This window comes from Mustelus asterias, chromosome 11 (genome assembly GCF_964213995.1).
Source record: "Mustelus asterias chromosome 11, sMusAst1.hap1.1, whole genome shotgun sequence".
NCBI classification, from domain to species: Eukaryota; Metazoa; Chordata; class Chondrichthyes; order Carcharhiniformes; family Triakidae; genus Mustelus; species Mustelus asterias.
In genome coordinates, this window is record NC_135811.1 from 55,273,780 (window position 1) to 55,299,910 (window position 26,131).

Below are 26,131 nucleotides of genomic sequence, written 5' to 3' on the forward strand. Positions count from 1 at the left end.
TATCTGCACCAGTCTGAACCACAGACTCACAATTGTATTTGAAACAGTGAAAGAGGCAATGACTCATGGAATAGCATGAACAGATAAGGAGACAAATAACAGGAAGCAGGGTGAATTTTACAGGGGGAGGTGGGTGGGGTGTATGCACTACTCACACCCACACCTACCCCCTACCCTGCTTAAAAAAAGGCTGCCCCCACAGGCACATTACACCGCGGGTGGGGCAGAGAGGGGGTCTCCTACACCTCAGTGAAAGGAAGTCCTGCCCTCCAGAGCTGCTGGCCAGTCAGATCACGGTCCGTCCTCAGAGTCCCAGAACTCAGGCTTGGGAGTGGTGGAAGCATCTCCATGAAGAAGACAGTATGGAGCCCAGACTCGGGTAGGTCCTGGGCCTTTTTGGATGGGGAGGAACCAGGAGCCATTAGGAGAAGAGGATTAAGGGAGGTGGGAAAGGGGTGGAGGGAGGTAGGGGAAGTGGGAGTGGAGGGTTTTGGAGGTCAGGTTGGGAGGTACAAAAGGGGGATACAATCTTGAGGGGCATTCCCTCATGCTCACAGGGCACCCCCAAAGGGTGAAACCTACCTCCCCCGCCCCCCACCCCTCCAGCTTCCTTCCTGCCCTTTCACCAACTTGAATGGAAACAAAATTCAGCCTTTCGACTCTTGCCCACCTTCCACTGCTCAGCATTTTGTGGCAGTGGAAAAGAATTCAGTGCAGGGGGGTTACGAGTGGGTGCCTTATCCCACTGGTCATATTTTGCATGCCCTCCCCCCACTGCTGAAAACCCAAATCGGAAAACCCAATGGGGCCAGAAAACCAGTGTTCCAGATAACAGTGAAACACAGGGCTGCAAGTTCCCAACTCCTCAACATTGGAAGAAGGGGTGGGGGTTTAAATCACAAACTTCAGATAATTCCAACAGGGTTACACCAACAGTTACTCAGGAAAAGTTAGGAGAATTCAAACCTCTTAACTTCTGGAAAGGCAGGTGAAAAGTTTATTTATTAGTCACAAGTAAGGCTTACATTAACACTGCAATGAAGTTACTGTGAAATTCCCCCAGTCTGGCACCTGTTCAGGTCAATGCACCTAACCAGCATGTCTTTCAGAATGTGAGAGGAAACCGGAGCACCCAGAGGAAATCCACGCAGACACAGGGAGAATGTGCAGACTCCACACAGACAGTGATCTAAGTCGGGAATCGAACCCGGGTCCCTGGCGCTGTGAGGCAGCAATGTTAACCACTGTGCCACCATGCCGCTCAAATTACAAACTGGCTGGGTGAAAATTGATACAAGTACTTGGGCACAGAGTGGCAATATGAAGCTGAGTTCTACACCGAGCAAGTTACACCGTTAAGATAAAAGCAATGCCCCATGAATTTTATAAACGCTCAGTTTATGTATCACACAGTGACACAAGAAGGCATTTGCACCCAGCATTGGCTTGTGAGAGGAAATAGCTTGCAATGGACCCATGTCAAACCTGTTTGCAGTGTTATCCCATATGGATCCTAAGATATGGTCGGTTGAGGAGAATTGATGAGAATTGTAATTTCACAGAATCGAATAGAATCCCTACAGTGCCTGAGGCCATTTGGCCCATCGAGTCTTCACTGACCACAATCCCACCAGGCCCTATCCCCATAACCCCATTTATTGATCCTACTAGTCTCCATGACACTAAGGGACAAGTTACTATGGCCAATCAACATCTTTGGACTTTAGACTTGCAGCACAAGTGAATCAACATTTTTCTTTTTGCATCTGATGTCTCTATAAAGCACAACACCCTTCCGTCAATGCTACCAGCACACCAGAAACACCTCCAAAAATAGCAAATGGCAATGGAACATTTAATGATGTAAACGTTTCAATCAAAAGTCCAGGATCAGCCTGAAATGCAGTGGGGATGAGCCGCCCATGAGCCCAGCCAGTGCTGATCTGGGGGGGGGGGGGGGGGGGGGGAGCCCTGGGGTCAGTTTATCGGAATATTGTGAGGTGGCGTGCATCAGCAAACTGACCAAGAACGGTCAAAGATCAGAAATAGTTTTTCTCTTTGAGGCTTCCACTCAGGGGAGATTCTTACCAGCACAACATTTCCATAGCAACTGAAAGCAAGACAGATGCCTCGCAAGAGAGAGAGAGGAGGCACCAATCTCAGACCCTTCAATGCCTAACATTGCCTCTAGCAATCGGTCCACTCAGTCATGAACCCAGTTATGATCTACATTAGATTAACTCACGCTGGTATCTCAATCAAGAATTGGCAAAGGGTAATTTCTAACTCACAATAAAGCACTCAGCTATTGCAGGAACAGAGAGTATCCCAATCAAGTCCCCGGAGCCAATTCCTGTCATTCAATTGAATCATAGCTGGTCTGTACATAGGAACATCGGATTTTGGAGCAGGAGAGGCCCTTCAACTCTATTTACACATTATATCCCGAATAGGAAAATGTTGTCAATCTCAGCCTTGAAAATTTCAATTTCCCAAAGAGGGGAAGGGGAATTTCACATTTTCATCCGTGCTGTCTGATTTCTCATCTAAATAACCCGGGTCTGAATTGTAAAAATGCGTCCTTTTCTTCTCATTTGTCCACCAGATAAATAATCTTTCTATGCATATGCTATTGAATACTGTTACCATTTAAATACCTCAATTAGATCAACACTAAACCTCCACAATCCAAGAGAATACATGCCAAGCCCATACAACCTGTCCTCCCCTTTAACCCTTTCAGCTGCAGTATCATTCTGGTGAATCTGTATCACATCCGCTTTAAGGTCAATATCTCCTTCTCGGGATATGGTGCTTGGAACTGAATTCAGTGTTCCAGACAAAGCTATCATCATCCTGGGGGTCACCATTGACCACAAACTGAACTGAAACAATCACATAAATGTTGCGGCTACGAGAGGAGGTCAACGGCTGGCAATTCTGCGGAGAGTAACTCACCTCCCGACTCTGCAGAGCCTGTCCATCATCTACAGGACACAAGTCAGGAGTGTGATGGAATACTCTCCACTTGCCTGGATGAGTGCAGTTCCAACAACACTCAAGAAGTTCATCAACTTCCAGGACAAAGCAATCCATTTGCAGCCCATCTATCACCTTAAACATTAACTCCTCCCATCACTCATGTATAGTGGCAGCTGTGGTACAGTGGTTAGCGCTGCTGCCTCACAGCGCCAGGGACCCGTGTTCGATTCCTGGCTTGGATCATTGTCTATGTGTGGAGCCTGCACGTTCTCCCCGTGTCTGCGTGGGTTTCCTCCAGCTACTTCGATTTCCTCCCACAGTCTGAAAGACGTGCTGGTTAGGTGGATTGGCCATGCTAAATTCTCCCTCAGTGTACCCAAACAGGCACCAGAGTGTGGCGACTAGGGGATTTTCACAGTAAATTCATTGCAGTGTTAATGTAAGCCTGTGACAGCACATTCCAAACCCAAGACCTCTACCACCTAGAAGGTCAAGAGCAGCAGATCTATAGGAACACCACCACCTGGAGGTTCCCCCTGATTTGGAAATATATCGGCCGTTCCTTCACTGTGGGTCAAACTTCTGAAACTCCCATCCTAACAGCACTGTGGGTGTACCTACACTACATGGACTACAGCAGCTTAAGAAGGCAGCTCACCAGCACCTTAAGGGTGATTAGGAATGGGCAATAAATGCTGGCCTGGTCAGCACTATGCACATTCAGTGAAAGTATAAAGAAATAAATAAAATTTAGCAATGGAGTATGATGCGACCAAGTGCAAGCACATGAGATGTGAACACTTGGCTCTGAGGAATTCCAACAAGGATCTCCGGGATCTTGCCATGGCAAAGCAGATACTTAGAATTCTAGTGTTAGAATTCTAGGGAGGCAATTTGAAGATGAGCGGCAAATGGCAAAAAAGTCCAATGCCATTCTTTGCACAGAGGGTTCGCTTACACTGGAGAGTCTGTTGACTAGGGTGGATGCTTCAGGAATTTCTGCAAACATTGTTCAGAACACAGCTGGCTCCTAACCAACTCTGGGGGGATATAGCCTGGGTGACTGGCTTTCAAACCCCTGGGATGGTGCTTATGGGGCTGGCTTCCCACCTTCACCTTTTCCACAAAGGTGGATTGTTTCCACGGGACGGAAACATTTTGCTGCATTGACAAGCAAACTGGCCCACACTCTGTGGTGAGAATGATATAGTGTGTGTGTGGCCAATCACTGCAGGTCACTGGACAGTTTGCCCTGCTCCACCCTTAGCTTCACGAATACAGCCTTAACTCTACCCCACGGGTTTATAAAGTTGCTGCCATCGCAGATTAATTTGCCGATTAAACTGGTCAGTAAAAGTCAAGCCTTGCGATTAATATTACAAGTACCCTTTTAACATAACGGTCAGTGACAGTCAATGAACCTCAAAACATGAACTGTTAGAAGATAGATCTTCGGGAAGCTCGATTGCTGTTGGGAAATTTATAAAGTGTCAAATTTAGGATATGACAATGTTACTTTTCCTTTGTGTCTTTTTTTTTTAACCCCCTTCTCTAATCCAAACTTTTATCCCCTCCCTATTTCTCTTTCTCGACCTGATTTGACTTGAATTCACCCTCCTTCTCAGCCCTCCCTCTGTTTAATTCTGAACCTGTAAATCCCATTGGTTATGAAGGAGGTACACCGCTGGCTCCATTGTTCCCCAGGGTGCCAGATGTTTGGTTCCTGTGTCATGCTGTGGTCAATCACCTTGTGCTCCCAGTAAGCTTACAGCACGGAACAAGATTCTGGACTGAAGGGTGCAGGGAAAAGTCTAACAAACCCAATTCCCAAAAAACATTTGGCCAGAGATTAATCCAATTAGCAGTGCATGCGTGCACGATTGTTTCTGATTTCAAAATAAAGCGGATTCCAGTATTTCAGAAACAGTCCACAAAACATTTTTTTTTAATTTATTCATTCGTGTGGGACATGGGTGTCACTGGATGGCCAGCATTTATTGCCCATCCCTAGTTGGCCGAGGGCAGTTGAGAGTCAACCACATTGCTGTGTCTCCGGAGTCACATGTGGGCCAGACCGGGTAAGGATGGCAGATTTCCTTCCCTAAAGGACATTAATGAACCAGATGGGTGTTTCCAAAAAATCGACAATGGTTGCATGGTCTTCAGTAGATTCTTAATTCCAGATATTTTTTATTGAATTCAAATTCCACCATCTGCCATGGCGGGATTCGAACCCGGGTCCCCAGAATATTGACTGAGTTTCTGGATTAACAGTCTAGAGATGATACCAGTAGGCCATCGCCACAGAGTGTGTCTAACAATATACTGTCCAAGCACTGCACAACCACTAGTGAATAAAATAAGCCATCAGTTTTTTTTAAATGACATAGGTGTAAAACCTACTGCTTCATTTCAAATACGAATTGGAAACAGAGTGAATGAGTGGACAGACAGATTAGTTAGGTTAATATGAAAACCTTAATGGGATTTACATCTGAAAATAATATACAGCCCATAATGTTAGGAATATTTCATACACCCCATAGTTCACATACCACAAGGTTATTGGCAGCGAGAGTTTACTTTTTTGAGGAACTTGATCCACATCCTCACTAACCTCCAGGGCCAGCAACATACTGATGACAACATTCTCCTCACCTCAGTGCAGGCTCTTCAGCATGTTTGGCAGTGACTGTCTCGGTTTTCTCTCTGCTCTCTGCTGGTGAAGGTGTCGCCCTATCCATCGCCTGCACAAAGAAAGAGGAAGATATGTTCATACCCTTCACACCAAGCTCCATAGGTTCAGCTCATACACACCGCAACTTCCAAACGTCGCTTTCAGACCCACTCAAGATGCAGAGTCGAGAAGACAGTGGCTATTTTGTTCTGCTGATGGTACCATTTGGATCAAGGCCAAACTCTGCCCCCTACTCCTGATCGGGGTTAAACCGAGCGGAAATCAACCCATTCGGCTTCTCTTTTTCAAACTTTCAATTCTTCAGGACACTAAGATCTTCTTTGCGGAACTGTTAAAATAAAGACTTAACCCTCTTTATATTTTCCTGGAGTTTGCGGTTTGTGGTTATTGAGTGCTGTGTAAAGGCACACTCCTCTTACTGTCCCTCTGTCAGGCTGATTGATTGATTCAGTGGGTTTTCTGCTGTGTCATGCAGCTGTTTGCTCCGATGTACACTGTGGGGGAGCCACTACAATAGTCACAGCTTTGAGATTCTCATTAACAAGCTCCAGGACACAAGACCCCTTTCCTCCACAACCTCAGATCCCACAATGAAAAGGCAATCTCTCCCCCCACAAATCCCAACAGCCAGAATAAGTACAATTCTCTCAGACCAAATATAATTCGGAGGTGAGCGTTACAGCAATTGGTAGCTGGGTGGTTCAGCAAACAAAAAAGGACAATTGAATATCTAGTATAGCACTCCTACTGCTTCAGAATGGCAGATCTGAGTGGGGTATACCAGTGGGGGGCATCTTTTGTTGTCAGTAGTGGACATGTCTCCGAGTACAGGGCGGGAGCTGGAAGCGCAGCTCTGATAGTTGCAGAATACCTGATAATGGATTTCAATGCTTTCTTAATGTATTTACTTTGAATGGCGGCACAGTGGTCAGCACTGCTGCCGTGTCTGCATGGGTTTCCTCCGGGTGCTCCGGTTTCCTCCCACTGTCCAAAGATGTGCAGATTAGGTGGATTAGTGGGGGAAATGCTTTAAAATTTAAAAGGCTTATTTATTATTGTCACAAGTAGGCTTACATTAACACTGCAATGAAGTTACTGTGAAAATCCCCTAGTCGCCACATTCCAGCGCCTGTTCAGGTACACTGAGGGAGAATTTAGCATGGCCAAATGCATGGGGTTATGGAGAGTGGGGTGTTGGAACTGGGTAAGATGCTCTTTTGGAGAGTTGGTGTAGACTTGATGGGCCAAATGGCCTCCTTTTGCACTCGAGGGATTCTATGGACTCTCAGATTTATTAATGTAAAAACAGAAAATGCTGGATAAACTCAGTAGGTCTGGCAGCATCCATGGAGAGAGAAGCAAGAGTTAATGTCTCGAGTCAATATGACTCCTCTTCAGAACGGGAGAGGTAGGAATATGATACAGTTGAACAAGGGATTGGGGGACGTAGGACAAATGGGAAGATGGAGAAAGGTTAGAGGTCAGGGTGGGGAGGGAGATTAAACAATAAAGATGTCATGGGACAAACCTGAGCAAAGATGCTCCACAAAACAACCACCGAGTCTGCATTTAGTCTCCCCAATGTGGAGGAGACCACTTACGAGCAGTGAATAATGTTGACTAAATTGAAAGAATTACAAGGAAATCAGTGCGTCACCTGGAAGGAGAGATTGGGGCTTCGTACAGTGAGGGGAGAGGATGATAAAGGGGCTGATGTTACACCTCTTGTGAGTGCCTGGGAAGGGAATGGGATGCTGTGGGTGATAGAGGAATGGACCGGGATATGACAAAGGGAATGGTCTCTTCAGAAAGCCGGCAGGGGAGGGAAGGTTTGATGGTGACATCATATTGGAATTGGTGGGAATGGCGAAGGATGGTCCATTGTTTACACAGGTTGGTGGGGAGGGAGGAAAGGGAGGACAAGGGATACCCCTCTGCAAGAGATTTCAGGTCAACATTCATTCAACTGCATTGACGGGCGGAATTTTCCCAAAAATATCCGAAGGGTGATCTTACGAAAAAAATTCTACGTGGCAAACAGGCGAGAAAACAGGCGAGAACGGTGCTGGTTTTTTCAGCAAACCACTGCGCAGAAAAAGGAGCCCAGATGCGATTCTCACCAGTAAGGGGGGGGGTTGCGGAGCCAAAGCTCACCAGCTGAAAAACACTCAGGGCGCCATTGCGCAGGTGCCCCAATCTCCCACTGTACTGGGAGATCTCCAGCCACTCCCCCACGGACAGCCCCACTCCCCCCATCTGCAGAGATCCCCCCGCCTTGCCTTCCCCCGATCATAGCCCCATCCTCACTCGGGCTCAAACCCCACCCCTTTGGCACTGCCCCTGACATGGTTATGGTGCCCATAGACACTATCCTGCCATGCCCCTAACCACACAGGGGGGCTTCAACTGCCTCCTATCTCCCCAGCGAGGCCGTCACGCCTAGTCTCTGCTGGTGTGAAGCTTGACCAGTGAGGTGGTAAGTGTAAGCATTTCATTAATATCTACATCAGCTTTGCACCCTCTCTGGGCGTGAAGCCAATATCGCCGGCAAAACATGGCCGGTATTAACCGGTGAGGAGAAAAACCGGGCACGAAACTGGTTTTTCACCTCACGCAATCTTACCAGCTCACCTCGTGAACAATGGGAGGGACGAGGTCATAAGATCGTGCCCCAAGTGTTATAACAGCGTGAAAACAGGAGTGCTCCGCACTGGTCTTTTGGGTGAGCTTGACACTAATCTTTTGGCACTCTGCCAATCTTATTGGCCGCTGGGAGCTTTGTGCCAGTGGTGTGGTGTGAGGGGGTGCTAAGTGCGGTGTTGAAGATGGGTGCAGAGCGCTCAGGCACCACTGGACAGGGGCCTCAATCTGACGGTGCACTAGCAGACCTCCTCCAATTCCCTCCACCCTCCCTCAAGGACACCGGACCCCCCCCCACCCCCATCATCAGTGGCATTGTCAACCCCGCCCCCCCCGGCCACATATGAACATGGGTCACCAGCAGCCAGCATCTGGGCATCAGGACCTTCCCACAAGTCTCCTGGCAGACCCCCAACATGACCCCCATCGTAAGGCCCTTCCCCCCCCCCCGCACAACTCCCCCTCCCGCATATGCCCCTGTAATTGTTCATAGACCTCCCATCATAGCCCCATCCCCACTTAGGCCTCACCCTTTGGTTCTACTATCGGCACACTTACGATACCCAACCGGGCACTGCCAGGGTGCCAGGTGGGCATTGCTAGGGTTCCTGATGGGCACTGCTCAATCATGCCCCTGACCACCCCTAGGACTTCAATGGCCTCCGATCACCCTGGCATGGCCATTATGCCTGGTTCCCGCTCCTGCAGACCAGTAGTGATTCTCGTCAGTGTGGCGTCTTGTCAGAGAGGTGGGGAGCATCCGGGAGGGCGGAAGCAGCCGTGCTGAACCCGGTGAGTATGTTCAAGTATAGTCACTTCTATGTTAATTGACTTTGTTCCCTTTCTGGGCGCGAAGCCATTCTCACTGGTAAAAAGGAGCCAGGAAGATAGCAATCCGATTGGCACCGGGTTTTTGGTCTCTCACGGTATCTTCCTGGATTGCCACACTAACTGACTGGCAATTTCATGTCCCTTTTAGATCAGGAATAATCTTACCAAAATGGAAATATGCTGATGGGAGACCAACAAATTGGTTCCAGCTGTGAAACTCGGGCCCTGTTTCTCCTCACACCCAGCTTTGGGGAGACGAGTTTTGGTTTCAGTTTAAAACTCCCCTCCTCCAGCAGTTAATTAGCAAGCTCAGGACATTCCATAGCATGTCACAGCCAATCAATTACTGTTAGAGTGTAGTCACTAATATAAGGCAGGAAATGCTTGTTCACAGCAAGCTCTGCAGAACAGTAATGATAGAAAAATAACTGCTCAAGGAGTTGGCCCATTATTCAGGCACTGGGGGAACTCCCCTAGCATGGTACCATGGGACCTCTGAGAGTCACCTGAGAGATAGGCCCTCGGTGTAACATCTCACCTGAAAGGCAGCACCTCTGGCAGTGCCACACTCCCTCAGTACCTCACTGCAGTATCACCTAACCTTGTGTACGGATGTCTCTGGAGTGTACATTGAATGTACAACTTTCTCACTCAGAGGTGAAGCTTTGAGCCTAGACTGGGCCTCATCAAGTGACAGCTGGGATTCCCACAGAAGGGACCTGACTGAAAGCCTGCCCCCCAACTCCCAGGGAGCCTTTTCCAGCAGGTCATTCAGAGGCCAACTTGAAGCCAGTGTGCACCTTAGGGGAGGTTGGATTTCCTCCAAACTCCTTACGCTCCAGGAGACCGAGGATGAACATTTTGTGACACACACAAATCACCATCTGTGGAAGAGTTGAGAGAATGGAGGGAATGGTGTTGCCACACACACTGTCCACCAAGTATGGAGAGAAACTTGTCAGATCCACGAGCATCACCCGCAGGGACCTGGGTGCAATGCAGGAAGCACTTAGCTACATCAGGGGTAAGGGTGTGTATGGCTCTTTATTTCTCCCCCTCTCTCTGTACATCAGACCATCAATCCATTCCCCCAAAATTCAACCATTCCTTTCTCCCATCACCTCCTTCCCCACAAGCAAACGGCAACGGTGGCACAGTGGTTAGCATTGCTGTCTCAGGGATTCAGGTCCAATTCCCAGCTTGGGTCACTGTCTGTGTGGAGTCTGCACGTTCTCCCCGTGTCTGTGTGGGTTTCCTCCGGGTGCTGGGGTTTCCTTCGATAGTCTGAAAGACGTGCTGGTTAGATGATTGGCCATGCAAAATTCTCCCTCAGTGTACCCGAACAGGCGCCAGAATGTGGCAACTAGGGGATTTTCACAGTAACTTCACTGCAGTGTTAATGTAAGCCTACTTGTGACACTAATAAACAAACTTTAAACAACATTACAGCACCTCTCCTAAATACAAGCCCACCTCTTTCCCTTATCCATCCAGAGCAGCCATTGGCACCATTCCTCCTCTTCACTGCTCACTGCGCACAGTCAGCATCCTCCTTCAGGGGGTCTCACCAGATGTACCACCAGTACAAACTCCGCAACATCTGCAATCTTCGCTCTAACCATTCACTGACATTCTCCCTCTGTGGGATGAAATGTTTCACAAGGCTGAAGGGCAGACTGATCTCATGGTTCCCAGCGGGACGGAGCAGAAAGCCGCGGGATCTCAATCCTGCCAGAGCTGTGAAGTAAGGCTGGGGTTTGCACTGACAGGATCTTTGAAAATCACTTTCATCCCTTCATGAAGCATCTGGAAAAGGCAGCCAAGTGTGACTGCCTCGAATTACATTTTCATCGAATCATAGAATCCCTACAGTGCAGAAGGAGGCCATTCAGCCCATCGAGCCTGCACCGACAACAATCCTACCTAGGCCCTATCCCCATAAATTTACCCTGCTAATCCCCCTGACACGAAGGAGCAATTTAGCATGGCCAATCAACCTAACCCGCACACCTTTGGACTGTGGGAGGAAACTAGAGCACCTGGAGAAAACCCACACAGACACGGGGAGAACATGCAAACTCTGCACAGACAGTGACGCAAGCCGGGAATTGAACCCGGGTCCCTGGCGCTATGAGGCAGCGGTGCTAACCACTGTGCTACCGTGCCACCGCATTTTGATGCATGCAGCTATGCAGTCTTGAAATGGCCTCCTAACCCTTGTCCAGCAGTTTTCCTCTAGGACCTTTTCAACAACTAGGGGCCCCTGAGGAAGCCACCTTCAGAAGCAGCACTGTCACCCACTCCATTACTTCCAAGGACGGAATCAGCTGTCAGACACTGTGATGTGATTACAGAGTGTGGTATGGATGTCTGCACGTACTGATGTACCCGGCATTCATTCAGAGAGCGGGTAATACTGGCAGGGAGAGCCCGGAGACAGCTGGCCAACAGGTGAAGCCCTCTCCCAGGTCAGCTGGGGGAGAACAGGAGCGCAGGCTTCCGGCAGCCAGCAACAAGGAGAAAGCAATTTGTCTCATACAAATGTTCAGATGAGGTGTGAGGCAGTCTGCCAAGGAGTCTTAGCAATGATGGCGGTGAGTATGGAGGAGGTCACTCGCAGTCAGAGTGCTGTTGTTTCACATGGCATCAGTGCCCTGCACTGGAGAGAGAGGGGCCACCTACAGAAAGCTGCGGCCGTACAACAAACTCCGCTTCGGTAGAAGCTCAAACAACTGGAGTGCAGACTCTTGATTCAAACCCTGTGCTCTGCTTTTGGACCGACTGCTGGAGCAGTTGGAGAGAGGTTCTCATTTTCGCCACTCGGGCCTTCCGCAGGTCGGTAGGATTGATCGAAGGGGGCACCCTTATCCCCAGGCAGCCTTGCTGGAGACAGGCAGCAAGTGAGGGGATGGATGCACATTTCAGGATGAAAGCACTGCAGCAGCGACACAGACTGGCAGCATCTTTTGATAGCGGTCACATGCCAGTTGAACGTTGATGGAATGGTTCTGGGTGAGAACACTTCCTGACTCATCCTCAGGTGTTCTGAGTCACTCCATGCACGCTATGATGTACAAGAGGGGAACACAGCAAATTCCACAGCTCCTTCTGCCGCCACACTGACTGGCTTTGGGCAAGTGGGCTGAGGCAAGCTGCTTCTCAGTTAGTAGTGCAGTGCAGATTGGGAGATGTAAAGATATCTGCTATCGCAGCTTGAGCACAGAGTGATATCCAGAGCTACTGGCAAGGAGTGTTCAGTTGGAAGCAGGCTCAGCTGCACACCAAGCTATGAAACAAGTCTTCTGACTGTTCTCCTGAAGGCTGGGTTGTTTGAAGGCAAGAAGTGGGGGTGTGGGGATGGCCTTGGCGAGATATTCGTCTTCATCAATGACATGTTGAAGGCTCACCGCACCGACCTCCTCCGAAGACAAACACGGGACACGGTGGACAGAGTACCCTTCATCGTCCAGTACTTCCCCGGAGCGGAGAAGCTACGGCATCTCCTCCGGAGACTTCAACATGTCATTGATGAAGATGAACATCTCGCCAAGGCCATCTCCACACCCCCACTTCTTGCCTTCAAACAACCGCGCAACCTCAAACAGACCATTGTCCGCAGCAAACTACCCAGCCTTCAGGAGAACAGTGACCACGACACCACACAACCCTGCCACAGCAACCTCTGCAAGACGTGCCGGATCATCGACACGGATTCCATCATCTCACGTGAGAACACCATCTACCAGGAACACGGTACCTGCTCTTGCAACTCGGCCAACGTTGTCTACCTGATACGCTGCAGGAAAGGATGTCCCGAGGCATGGTACATTGGGGAAACCATGCAGACGCTACGACAACGGATGAATGAACACCGCTCGACAATCACCAGGCAAGACTGTTCTCTTCCTGTGGGGGAGCACTTCAGCAGTCACGGGCATTCAGCCTTGGATCTTCAGGTAAGCGTTCTCCAAGGCGGCCTTCACGACACACGACAGCGCAGAGTCGCTGAGCAGAAACTGATAGCCAAGTTCCGCACACATGAGGACGGCCTAAACCAGGATGTTGGATTTATGTCACATTATCAGTAACCCCCACAGCTTGCCTCCTGGACTTGCAGGCTGTCCTGTCTGGAGACAATACACATCTCTTTAACCTGTGCTTAATGCTCCCTCCACCCACATTGTCTGCATCTTTAAGATCTGGTTGGCTGTAGGGATTCGCATTCTAATCAGTATTCTGTAACTTGATTTTGTGTCTCTGTGCCCTGTTTGAGAGCACATTTCCACTCCATCTGACGAAGGAGCAGCGCTCCGAAAGCTAATAGTATTTTCTACCAGATAAACCTGTTGGACTTTAACCTGGTGTTGTTAAAACTCTTACTGCCCGGGTAGCCACTCCCTGGCACTACACAGGCATGGAGGGGGGGGGGGGGGGGGAAATGATTCCAGTATAGGGGCTTGAAAATTACGTTAATTTATTATGATTATGTTCCCACTGTTCAATGTCAGGAAACTCGCCCCAGCACTGAGGGGGTATAAATGCATCACGTGTTCACACCAACATAAAACACAACTTTGCATTTCTCCTGATATTTTCCACTCCCATTGCCAAACGTGCCCGATGTGAACAGGAGCGGAAAATCCTGGCCTGTATATCCGGAAAATCCTGGCCTGTATATCCGGGAAATCCTGGCCTGTATATCCGGGAAATCCTGGCCTGTATATCCCAGGTGACTCACTGTGTTCGTACCGATGGAAATAAATACCTGGGTCCTAAACTAATCCTTCACCTCACACCTGAACAATGAAGAATCATTGGATTTGACGACTCAGAAGCCCTCGGAAGGAAGGAAATTTCTTTTCCCACATGCACAAACTTCACTGAAAATAGGAAAAAAACTGTTGGGAGATCAAATTCACAAACTTCCAGGTTCCGCACTCCTACTCAATCCAGCCAAATCCTTCAAGTACCAATCCTCCAGTTAACTCTACATAATGCAAACCAGTTAGTTTGATCATTCCGTTACACAAAGGCAGCTGGGCTGCTCTGGGAACAGCTCAGTCTTGCTACTTATTTCAAGTGACCTTTTGCACCAAACTTGTATTTATGTATATAAATAAGAAGAAAATTCCCTCGAGCGTTGACCTCAGGGTTTTGTGTTACTCTCCGAGCTTCAGTCACAGGCTGAAACATGAGCTGCTGCCACAATAACTTACATTTATATAGCACCTTTTGAGGTATTAAGACATCCCAAAGTGCTTCACAAGAGCATTAACAAACAACATTGGTGAGGAGCCAACCCAAGGGTAGACGATGTTAGTCGGAAGGTAGGTTTTAAGGGGTCTCTCAAAGGGGGAGAGAGATGTGGGCAGCATGGTGGCACAGTGGTTAGCACTGCTGCCTCACAGCGCCAGGGATCTGGGTTCAATTCTGGCCTCGGGTGACTGTCTGTGTGGAGTTTGCACATTCTCCCCGTGTCTGCGTGGGTTTCCTCCGGGTGCTCCGGTTTCCTCCCACACTCCAAAGATGCCACTTAGTGTCAGGGGGACTAGCTGGGGTAAATGCGTGGGGCTACGGGTGGGATTATGGTCAGTGCAGACTCGATGGGCCGAATGGCCTCATTCTGAACTGTAGGGATTCTATGGTCAAGGAGAGATTTCCGGAGGGAATTCCAGAACTCATGGCCAGGGCAGCTGAATTTACAGCCAATAAAACTGGAGGAAAGGGGTTGCACGAGGGGCTGGAATTAGCGGAGTGCTATATTCTTGGAGGATTGTGGATTTCAAGGAGGTTGCGGGGCATGGGGAGGGGGGTGGTAGAGAGGGGATGAGGCTGTGGAGTGATTTGAAATCAAGGATGGGAATTGTGAAAGTGAGTTGCAGTGACGTTGCTTAGCCAGTGCAGCGGCTGAGAGTCGGGGTGGAGGGGCTGGAAATACTGGTGACAGCCAAATGGGGTGGGACAATTAAATAAATGCCTGCAGGAAAGGTAATCCTCTTAGAGCCTTCACTTCCTCATCGAGCTACAGCTCATTTCAACAAAGACAGTGCTCTCCTTTGCAATATATTTGGCAGTTTTAAAAGATTATTTATTCATGTCACAAGTAGGCTTACATTCACACTGCAATGAAGTTACTGTGAAAATCCCTCAGTCGCCACACTCCAGTGCCTGTTCGGGGACACTGAGGGAGAATTTAGCATGGCCAATCCACCTAACCAGCAGGTCTTTTAGACTGTGGGAGCACCCGGAGGAAACCCACGCAGACACGAGGAGAATGTGCAGACTCCGCACAGACAGTGACCCAAGCCAGGAATTGAACCCAGGTCCCTGACGTGTGAGGCAGCAGTGCTAACCACTGTGCCACCGTGCCGCCCCAGCACTCTGCTGGAGAATGAGGTTGGTGGGCCACTAGCTTATCAACAAACAATCCTGCATGTGAAGCCTGGCACCTATTGCACCAGCATCAATGGTCTAAGATCAATAGGTTTGTGCCAATAGGACAGCTAGAGTGGGTAAATGAAGCAGGGGTATATCAGTGACTGGCACAGCAGACTCCAGAGATTAAATGGGCTACTCCTGTTCTCAAATGCCATATGTTTCTGAGGACACATTTACACATATTCCAATCACACTCACTGTGGTTTATGAATGTGACGCTATAAACTTAAAGGAAACCTATTGGGTGCTCAATACTTCGAACTGGGTTGTTGCCATGGACACTAGACCAGCTGATGTGTTATAGATATTCGGGATAATTACACAAAAGTAATTCTCAGTATCTGATTCCACCCTTGGGACTCAAGCACAAGATCTAGGCTGACATTGCATTGCAGGGCTGAGGGAGTGCTACACTTTAGAATATTAACTCAAGGCCCTCTCTACCCTCTCGGGTGCACTTAAAAGATCCCAGGCATTATCCGCTATGACTCTCACCAATTTTTACGGATGCACCATCGAAAGCATTCTTTCCAGATGTATCACAGCTTGGTCTGGCTCCTACTCTGACCAAGACCGCAAAAAACTACAAAGTGTTGTGAACGAAGCCCAGTCCATCACTCAAACCAGCCTCCCATCCATTGACTCTGTCTACACCTCCCGCTGCCTCGGCAAAGCAGCCAGCATAATTAAGGACCCCACGCACCCCAGACATTCTCTCTTCCACCTTCTTCCATCGGGAAAAAGATACAAAAGTCTGAGAACACGTACCAACCTACTCAAGAACAGCTTCTTCCCTACTGCCATCAAACTTTTGAATGGGCCTACCTCGTATTAAGTTGATCTTTCTCTACACCCTAGCTTTGACTGTAATGCTACATTCTGCACCCTCTCCTTTCCTTCTCCCCTGTGGACTCTATGAGCGATATGCTTTGCATGTACTGCGTGCAAGAAACAATACTTTTCACTGTGTACCAATACATATGACAACAATAAATCAAATCAAAAATATCTGAAGAGCAGCAGTGTCCTAGCCAATATTTATCCCTCAACTAATCCTATTGAAAACAGGTTATCTGTTCATCATCTCTTTGCTTTTGTGGGAGCTTACTCTACGCCAATTTGTTGTTCTGGTTCCCACGTTACGACAGTGACTACAAAATACTTCCCTGGCTGTAAAGCACTTTGGGATGTTCTGAGGTCATAAAAGGCACCACAAAAATGTAAGGCTTACATAAACACAAAAACAAACATCACAAGAGAAGAGGACACTCAGCGCGTGGCTCCATCACGCTGCGTTAGTTCAACATTATTAAAATTATACAGCTCTTCCTTCAGTCCTCCCCGTGCCTAGTTAATGTCCTGTAAGTATAAAGCTGAAAATAGAAACATTTTTTATGAAGAACTTCCATCTCCCTGGGGAGGCTTCAGGCTAATCCATATCCAATAACTTGCTCTGAAAACTCATGTTTTGACATTGCAACATTCAAATATTAAATCATAATGTTAATGTAGCCTTTTACAAATTCCAGAATCCACATCTATATCTTTGTTCAAAACTAATCTGGGCTTTACTGGGTGTGGTGAACCATCGTTGGTTACCACTGGGGGTTATTCCTATGTTACTGTTGGGTTAGGGTGTTGCCACTGTGGGGGTTGTATAATGTTGTTGGGTTAGGGTGTTTACCTGTGGTAAATGTTGTTATGGCACATCCCGGTCGGGCCCCGCCTCCTGGGGAGAGGTATAAGACCCTCTGCTCCGGCGGGACCCCTCCAGTCTGAACTGGTGTACTCGTGTTAGTTAGTTCCATTGTTTGCTAATAAAAGCCTTCAATAGCTGAAGCCTTGTTCCACGTGCTTGATTGTCGCGCATCAATTTTATTAGCAAACATAAAACTCTCAACAGTAAAAAGGGAGTATGGAACAAATATTAAAACCAGAACGTCTGGCGCTGGACCCACGTGCGGTCGGTGCCGCTAACACCTTCGACCACTGGTGGAAGTGTTTCGAAGACTACCTGGCAGCCTCTGTAGCTGTTACTACAGACAACGACAAACTCCAGGTCCTCCACGCGAGGGTAAGCGACACGATTTATCTTGCGATTCGTGCGGCCACCACTTACCCGAGGGCCATCGAGCTCTTGAAGAAACGATACACGAGACCACCCAACGAGATACACGCTCGTTACCTCCTCGCTACACGACGTCGGCAGTCGGGCGAAACCATGGAGGACTACGCCAATGAGCTCTTGCAGCTTGCCAGGGGTTGCGATTGTAAAGATGTGTCAGCAGAGCAATATATGTACGACCTCGCCCGAGATGCGTTCGTAGCAGGGGTAGGGTCCTCGTACATCTGCCTTAAGTTACTAGAGAAAGGGAACCTCAACTTGACCCAAGCGATGGAGATGGCTGAGATGCTGGAGGCAGCGTCGAAAAGCTTGGCTCTGTACCCGAAGACCACGTGGAGACAACGTGGCAAGAGCAAGCACAAATCCCTCCTCGCCCCACGGGCTCGCGCTCCCATATCGATCCGACGACGGCGGTAGCTCCAGGCGGCCAGCGATGCTATTTTTGCGGCGGGGCCAAGCATTCACGGCAACAGTGTCCTGCAAAAACGGCCATCTGCAGCCAGTGTGGTAAAAAGGGCCACTATGCTAAAGTTTGCAGGTCGAAGCCCAAAAACGGCAGTGCAGCCTGTGACCCTCCAGAGCGGAGACAATCTCCTTCGGCGTTGCAGTACCCACGAGGTCCGACCACGTGCGAATCCAGGACGGTGCCATCGTGGCTGACGGAGGAGGAGGAAGACCACCAGGAGTCGCTACGTTTGGCGCCCTCGCCCACGTGCGATTCATGGGGGCGGCCATCATGGTCAACGACGACTAGGAGCGACCAGCAGGGGTCCTCAGCATCAACCTCGGCTGCATGCAGTGACGCCCAGGGGCCAACGGTGGCGTCGATCTCTCTGGACCAGACAAAGCACCACAGGCTTGATAATTCCATGATGAACATCAAGGTAAATGGTCGTACTGTGTATTGTCTGTTTGACAGTGGGAGCACCGAGAGTTTTATTCACCCTGACACTGCAAAAAGGTGTGGACTCCGGGTTCTACCTGCCAAACAGACAATTTCCATGGCATCACGGTCCCGGTCTGTACCGATCCAAGGACGGTGTATGGTAACCCTAGAGGTACAGGGCACAATTTACGAGCAATACAGGCTCCTTGTGTTACCGCACCTTTGTGCGCCAATTCTCCTCGGACTAAATTTTACGGTCCACATGAAGAGTGTGATCCTACAGTACGGTGGGCCACTCCCTTCACTGGCAGTAGGGAATCAGCCGCAGCCTCCAAATTGCCCAAAGCGCCCCGCATGCAATCTTTCCACACTAAAAATCACCACACCTTCTTTATTTAAGAATCTGGTACCAGGCTGCAAGCCCATCGCTACTAAGAGTAGGCGTTACAGCGCTGAAGACCGGATCTTCATCAGATCTGAGGTTCAGCGGCTCCTCAAGGAAAGGATCATACAGGCCAGTGCTAGTCCGTGGAGAGCGCAGGTTGTGGTGGTTAAAAGCGGGAACAAACCTCGGATGGTCATCGACTACAGTCAGACCATTAACCGTTATACGCAGCTGGATGCGTATCCTCTCCCGCGCATTTCTGATATGGTCAATCAGATTGCGCAGTACCGGGTGTTCTCTACCATAGACCTTAAGTCCGCCTACCATCAACTCCCCATCCGCCCAGAGGACCGACAATACACGGCTTTTGAGGCGGATGGTCGTCTATACCATTTTCTCAGGGTTCCATTTGGTGTCACCAATGGGGTCTCGGTCTTCCAGCGTGCTATGGACCGAATGGTGGACCAGAACGGGTTGCGGGCTACCTTCCCGTACCTGGATAACGTCACCATCTGCGGCCATGACCAGCAGGACCATGACACGAATCTCCAACACTTTCTGCGCACTGCATCTCGCCTGAATCTGACCTATAACAGGGAGAAGTGCGTATTCCGTACGCGCAGGTTAGCTATCCTTGGATACGTGGTGGAAAACGGGGTCATTGGCCCTGATCCAGACCGTATGCGCCCCCTTACTGAACTTCCCTTGCCCGCTAGCACAAAAGCACTGAGGAGATGCCTCGGCTTCTTTTCGTATTATGCGCAGTGGGTCCCCAACTACGCGGACAAAGCTCGTCCGCTCATCAAGTCCACTACCTTCCCACTCACGCCGGAGGCCCAATTGGCCTTCAAGGCTTTGAAAAGCGACATTGCGAAAGCAACGATGCACGCGGTGGATGAATCCATCCCTTTCCAGGTGGAAAGTGATGCATCTGATTTCGCCCTAGCCGCCACACTAAACCAGGCAGGCAGGCCCGTCGCGTTCTTTTCCCGCACCCTTCAAGGCCCCGAAATTCGGCACTCAGCGGTGGAGAAGGAGGCTCAGGCCATTGTGGAGGCCGTCAGACACTGGCGCCATTACCTGGCGGGGAAGCGGTTCACCCTGATCACGGATCAACGATCCGTGGCGTTTATGTTCAGCAACACGCAGAGGGGCAAGATCAAGAACGATAAGATCTTGCGGTGGAGAATTGAGCTCTCCACCTATAATTACGATATTATGTATCGTCCAGGGAAGCTCAATGAGCCCTCGGATGCCCTCTCGCGCGGAACATGCGCCATCATGCAGGAGGACCGCTTGAAGGCCCTCCACAATGACCTGTGCCATCCTGGAGTCACCCGACTCTACCACTTCGTAAAAGCCCGCAACCTGCCCTACTCGGTGGAGGATGTCAGGTCAGTGACGAGAAGCTGTTGGATTTGCGCGGAATGCAAACCGCGCTTTTATCGACCGGACCGGGCACAATTGGTCAAGGCCACTCGCCCCTTCGAGAGGCTGAGTGTGGATTTTAAGGGCCCCCTTCCCTCAACGGACCGGAATGTCTATTTTCTCAATATAACAGATGAGTACTCCCGGTTCCCGTTTGTTGTCCCCTGTGCGGACACGTCGACTGCCACAGTGATTAAGGCATTCAGTGATCTTTTTACCCTGTTCGGGTACCCCTGCTACATACATAGCGACAGGGGCTCGTCGTTCATGAGTAATGACTTGAGGCAATTCCTGCTCTCATACGGGATTGCCTCTAGTAGAACCACGAGCTACAACCCTAGGGGTAACGGACAGGTGGAGAAGGAGAATGCTACAGTCTGGAAGGCTGTCCTACTGGCGCTGAAATCCAGGGGCCTTCCAGTCTCCCGTTGGCAGGAGGTCCTTCCAAATGCGCTTCATTCCATCCGCTCCCTCCTGTGTACGGCAACCAATGCTACTCCCCACGAGAGGATGTTCTCATTCCCTCGGAAGTCGTCCTCGGGGATCTCCTTACCAGCCTGGTTGACGTACCCAGGACCCGTCCTTCTGCGGCGACATGTGAGGGCCCGCAGGTCCGACCCCTTGGTCGAACCGGTCCAACTCCTCCACGCCAACCCTCAGTATGCCTATGTGGCATATCCTGACGGGCGAGAGGACACAGTCTCCATTCGAGACCTGGCGCCCGCAGGGGACGTAGCAACTCCTGTCGCTCCCATACCCCCTGTCACGAATCCCCTACCACTCATTTCTTCCCCAGACGTGGCGCGGTCAGCACCGGGACCAGTGCATAACAGTTATACTCCCATGTACAGCTTGCCTGAGACTCGGAGATCGGCGCCACCACAGAAGGTTCCAGGATCCCCTGCACCATCGCCTCACCAGGGTCAACCGGCCCGGGAGTCCTCGAGGGAACAGCCGGACGCTGTTTTGGAGAGAACGCCACCGCAAGCACCTGCTCCGGTGTCGCAACCGGTGTTGAGGAGATCACAGCGACGGTGCGGTCCTCCAGACCGTCTGGACTTGTGAATTTTGTACATATATGACCTGTTTTCGCACCCCGCCGGCCTTTGTTTTTAAAGGAGGGGTGAATGTGGTGAACCATCGTTGGTTACCACTGGGGGTTGTTCCTATGTTACTGTTGGGTTAGGGTGTTGCCACTGTGGGGGTTGTATAATGTTGTTGGGTTAGGGTGTTTACCTGTGGTAAATGTTGTTATGGCACATCCCGGTCGGGCCCCGCCTCCTGGGGAGAGGTATAAGACCCTCTGCTCCGGCGGGACCCCTCCAGTCTGAACTGGTGTACTCGTGTTCGTTAGTTCCATTGTTTGCTAATAAAAGCCTTCAATAGCTGAAGCCTTGTTCCACGTGCTTGATTGTCGCGCATCACTGGGCCACTGCTATCTCTGTACCAAGTGTTAAAATCCACCCATGGAGTTATTGAGGTATATTGTTTGCAAACTAACAAACAGGGGAGAAAATATTACTTTCACCCAACTTCAGCTGCAGAGGCAGTAATGCTCCAACCTCTCTCAACAATGACCAATCAATGCTTGGGAGGCTGAAGTGCATTTGGTGGCTTGCTTTTTAGCCACTAAAGGTCCCTTTAAGGACCCCTGGCGCAGCCGTTGAAAAGTAATGCTCTGATTACATAGAACATAGAACAGTACATCACAGTACAGGCCCTTCGGCCCTCGATGTTGTGCCGAGCTTTGTCCGAAACCAAGATCAAGCTATTCCACTCCCTATCATTCTGGTGTGCTCCATGTGCCTATCCGATAATCGCTTGAAAGTTCCTAAAGTGTCCGACTCCACTGTCACAGCAGGCAGTCCATTCCACACCCCAACCACTCTCTGAGTAAAGAACCTACCTCGTGCATCCCTCCTATATCTCCCACCATGAACCTTATAGTTATGCCCCCTAGTAACAGCTATTAGGCACATATTCAGGTCATTCTCAGCCCAAAAGAAGCCTGAAACAGGCCTTTGATTTCCAAAGCCAATGACAGCTTCAAGTGGGTGCCCCGAATGCCAACAGAACAGCTCCAACAAAAGGTGGCGCATTTCTGGTACAGAATGAGTCACCCACCATCTCAGACCCTCGAGCATTTGTTTTATACCTGCAAACTGTGCACAGCGCAATCCAACCTCCATAGAGTCATAGAGGTTTACAGCATGGAAACAGGCCCTTTGGCCCAACTTGTCCATGCCGCCCTTTTTTTTGAAAACCCCTAAGCTAATCCCAATTGCCCGCACTTGGCCCATATCCCTCTATACCCATTGTACTCATGTAACTATCTAAATGCTTTTTAAAAGATAAAATTGTACCCGCCTCTACTACTACCTCTGGGAGCTTGTTCCAGACACTCGACACCCTTTGTGTGAAAAAATTGCCCCTCTGGACACTTTTGTATCTCTCCCCTCTCACCTTAAACCTATGCCCTCTAGTTTTAGCCTCCCCTACCTTTGGGAAAAGATATTGACTATCTACCTTGTCTATGCCCCTTATTATTTTATAGAATGCCACAGAATCCCTATAGTGCAGAAGGAGGCCATTCGGCCCATCGAGTCTGCACCAATCGCAATCCCACCCAAGCCCTATTCCTGTAACCCTACATATTTACCCTGCTAATTCCCCTGACACTAGGGTTGATTTAGCATAGCCAATCAACCTAACCCACACATCTTTGGGCGGCACGGTAGCACAGTGGTTGGCACTGCTGCTTCACAGCTCCAGGGACCTGGGTTCGATTCCCGGCTTGCGTCACTGTCTGTGTGGAGTTTGCATGTTCTCCCCGTGTCTGCATGGGTTTCCTCCGGGTGCTCCGGTTTCCTCCCACAGTCCAAAGATGTGCGGGTTAGGTTGGTTGACCATGCTAAAATTGCTCTTAGTGTCCTGAGATGCGTAGGTTAGAGGGATTGGTGGGTAAATATGTAGGGATATGGGGGTAGGATATGGGTGGGATTGTGGTTGGTGCAGACTCGATGGGCCGAATGGCCGCTTTCTGTGCTGCAGGGTTTCTATGAAACCAAGGCTCCCGGAGGAAACCCACGCAGACACGAGGAGAATGTGCAAACTCCACACAGACAGTGACCCGAGGCTGGAATTGAACCCAGGTCCCTGGCACTGTAAGGCAGCAGTGCTAACCACTGTGCCACCCACCTAGTCCATAGTGTCAAAAGCATGAACGGATAAACTGAATGTACAGAATTAGAAACCAGCTACTGCTGTTTAAAACCGACATGGTCACAGCTGTGTCCAGATATCTGGCAAAACCACCAATTGCTTAGGCTGATTGCTGGCTTGTTAATTACATTCAAATTTAGTATCTCTTCTTTCAACGTTTTAATCAGACTCATTGAATATCCAGTTATTGGCTACCTGTGCTAACTTTGCTATGTGGGCCACACATTTTACTGAAAATGTTGTGAAGTTTGCCCCTATTAGAGCTATATTAGAGGTTATTCCAAAGATGTGCAGGTTAGGTTGATTGGCCAGGTTAAAAATTGCCCCTTAGAGTCCTAGGATGCGTAGGTTAGAGGGATTAGCGGGTAAAATATGTGGGGGTAGGGCCTGGGTGGGATTGTGGTCGGTGCAGACTCGATGGGCCGAATGGCCTCCTTCTGCACTGTAGGGTTTCTATGATTTCTATGATTATTCCCTCCTGCCCAAATCCCTAGCCCACAACGTCAGTAAAAAGATGATCAAGTCTTTATCACATTTTTGGCTGTGGGAGTTTGACGTGTGCAAATTGTTTCCTACATTACAACAGTGTCAAAAGGATTCCATTGCCTCTGACATGTTGTGTGATGTCCAGCGGTGATCAAACATCCCGAGGCAAACTTTCCCTTTTCGCCCACCATGGGAATTGGAGTGGACGAGGGGTGGACCATGGAAAGGTCCGTTGACCTCAGGCGAGATTTTCCGGTTGCGGGCAGGCGTGGATGGAAAATCCCACCCAATGTATAAATGCAAGTATTTCCTCTTCAAGTGGTGCTGTGTCAGAGTTTCCAATATAAAGGCTGTTATACCAGTACATGGTGTGGAGAAGGGCAGTTTCTGAACATATGAGATTGTGCGTAAAAAAAACCTGAAAGCAGAAACCGGACAGAAAGGTCCCAAAGGTAAATGAAACTCAGGAGAAATGGTTCATCAAAATATTGGCTGAACATTTCTGATCGCTCCCCCAATGGGATCTTCCAGTCCCGCCAACAGCAACTCCCTCCCCCGCTGCCCAGTGGCAGAAGGTGCAAACAATGGGAAAGCCTGTTGGCATCGGCGGGACTGGAAGATCCCACCACTGGCCAATGACGGGTCATCTCCGCTGCTGCAAAACACAGCGGGGGGAGCGGAAAATCCCTCCCACTATATACACCAATCTAAATCCAGGGGATCACTGAATATGGTTTGTTTTTAGTACAGGCTTGTAGAGGAATGTATTCCTGCACAGTGTAGAGCCATTAATAAATTCTCTTACTTTGAAACTCACTGAACAAAATCTCCCATGTGAGTCACTTAGAGGTCAGACATGGTGATAAGAAGTTTCGCTGAATCTTAGCATTGGTTCAACAAGTACAAAGAAGAAACAATTAGATCTTGTTCAAATTCTGATCCACAACTAACCAAGTAAATGTTCAATAAACATCTTTCCAATAAACCGTGGTTTCATATCCAATCAGCTGTTCAAAGATTAAACCGGAACATGTAATTGTAGACACAGTTCATTTGGAAGGTTCTCTTCTTCACATTAGCAAGAACAACCTGGCATTTATATAGCGCCTTCCATGTCTGCTGGATGAGCCATTGCCATGAAATGTCATCATCATGCTAAAGTAGGGAAACAGGGACAGGACAAGCACCCTGAAACGGCAGTGAGATAATTGAACAATGAACACCGTTCCACTGGTGTTGGTTAAGGGATCAATGCCGTCCCAGACATGGAGAAGACCTCTCCTGCCCTTCTGGAAAATACTGCTGCGGGTTTGTAAATGCAGTGGAAGCAGTTCAGAGAAGGTTTAGTGGACTAATACCCGGAATGGGTGGATTGTCATTATGAGGGAGGGTTGGACAGGCCAGGCTTGTATCTACTGGAGTTTAGAAGAGTAAAAAGTGACTTGATTGAAGCATTTAAAATCCTGAGGAGGTATTGACAGGGTGGATGTGGAGAGGATGGTTCCTCTTGTGGGAGAATCTAGAACGAGGGAGTCACTATTTTAAAAAAAAGGGTTGCCCATTTAAGGCAGAGACAAGGAGAAGATTTTTCCCCCAGAGGATTGAGAGTCTTTGAAACTCTCTTCTTCAAAAGGCAATGGAAGCAGTGTGTTTGAATAGTTTTAAGGCAGAGCTAGATAGGTTATTGATAAGCAAAGGGGTGAAAGATTATCGGGGTAGGCGGGAATGTGGGGTCAGCCATGATCTTATTGAATGGCAGAGCAGGATCGAGGGGCCAAGTGGCCTACTTCTGCTCCGAGTTCATCTGTTTGTTTGTACCCTTTACATCCACTTGAGGATATGAGACTCTGGATTAGCAAGTTATCTGAAAGGTGGGTTTCTGTTTAAAGTTGCACGCTGGTGTTGCTCCAGCCAAAACTAAACTAAATTTCATGCAATGCCCACAAACTCCCATCTTCAAGAATAAGACCATAAGACCATAAGACATAGGAGCGGAAGTAAGGCCATTCG

At 49.2% G+C, this 26,131-nt stretch overlaps 1 protein-coding gene across 6 annotated transcripts in view; it reads right to left on the reverse strand.

Annotated features, from left to right (window-relative positions):
• fam13c (family with sequence similarity 13 member C) overlaps nt 1-26,131 on the reverse strand; it is a 181,423-nt gene that overhangs the window by 83,923 nt on the left and 71,369 nt on the right. For all 6 annotated transcript variants that reach the window (XM_078223617.1, XM_078223615.1, XM_078223618.1 and 3 more), the window contains one exon: nt 5,641-5,729. In XM_078223617.1, coding sequence (XP_078079743.1) covers nt 5,641-5,729 — 89 coding nt within the window. The remainder of the gene's footprint in view (nt 1-5,640; nt 5,730-26,131) is intronic.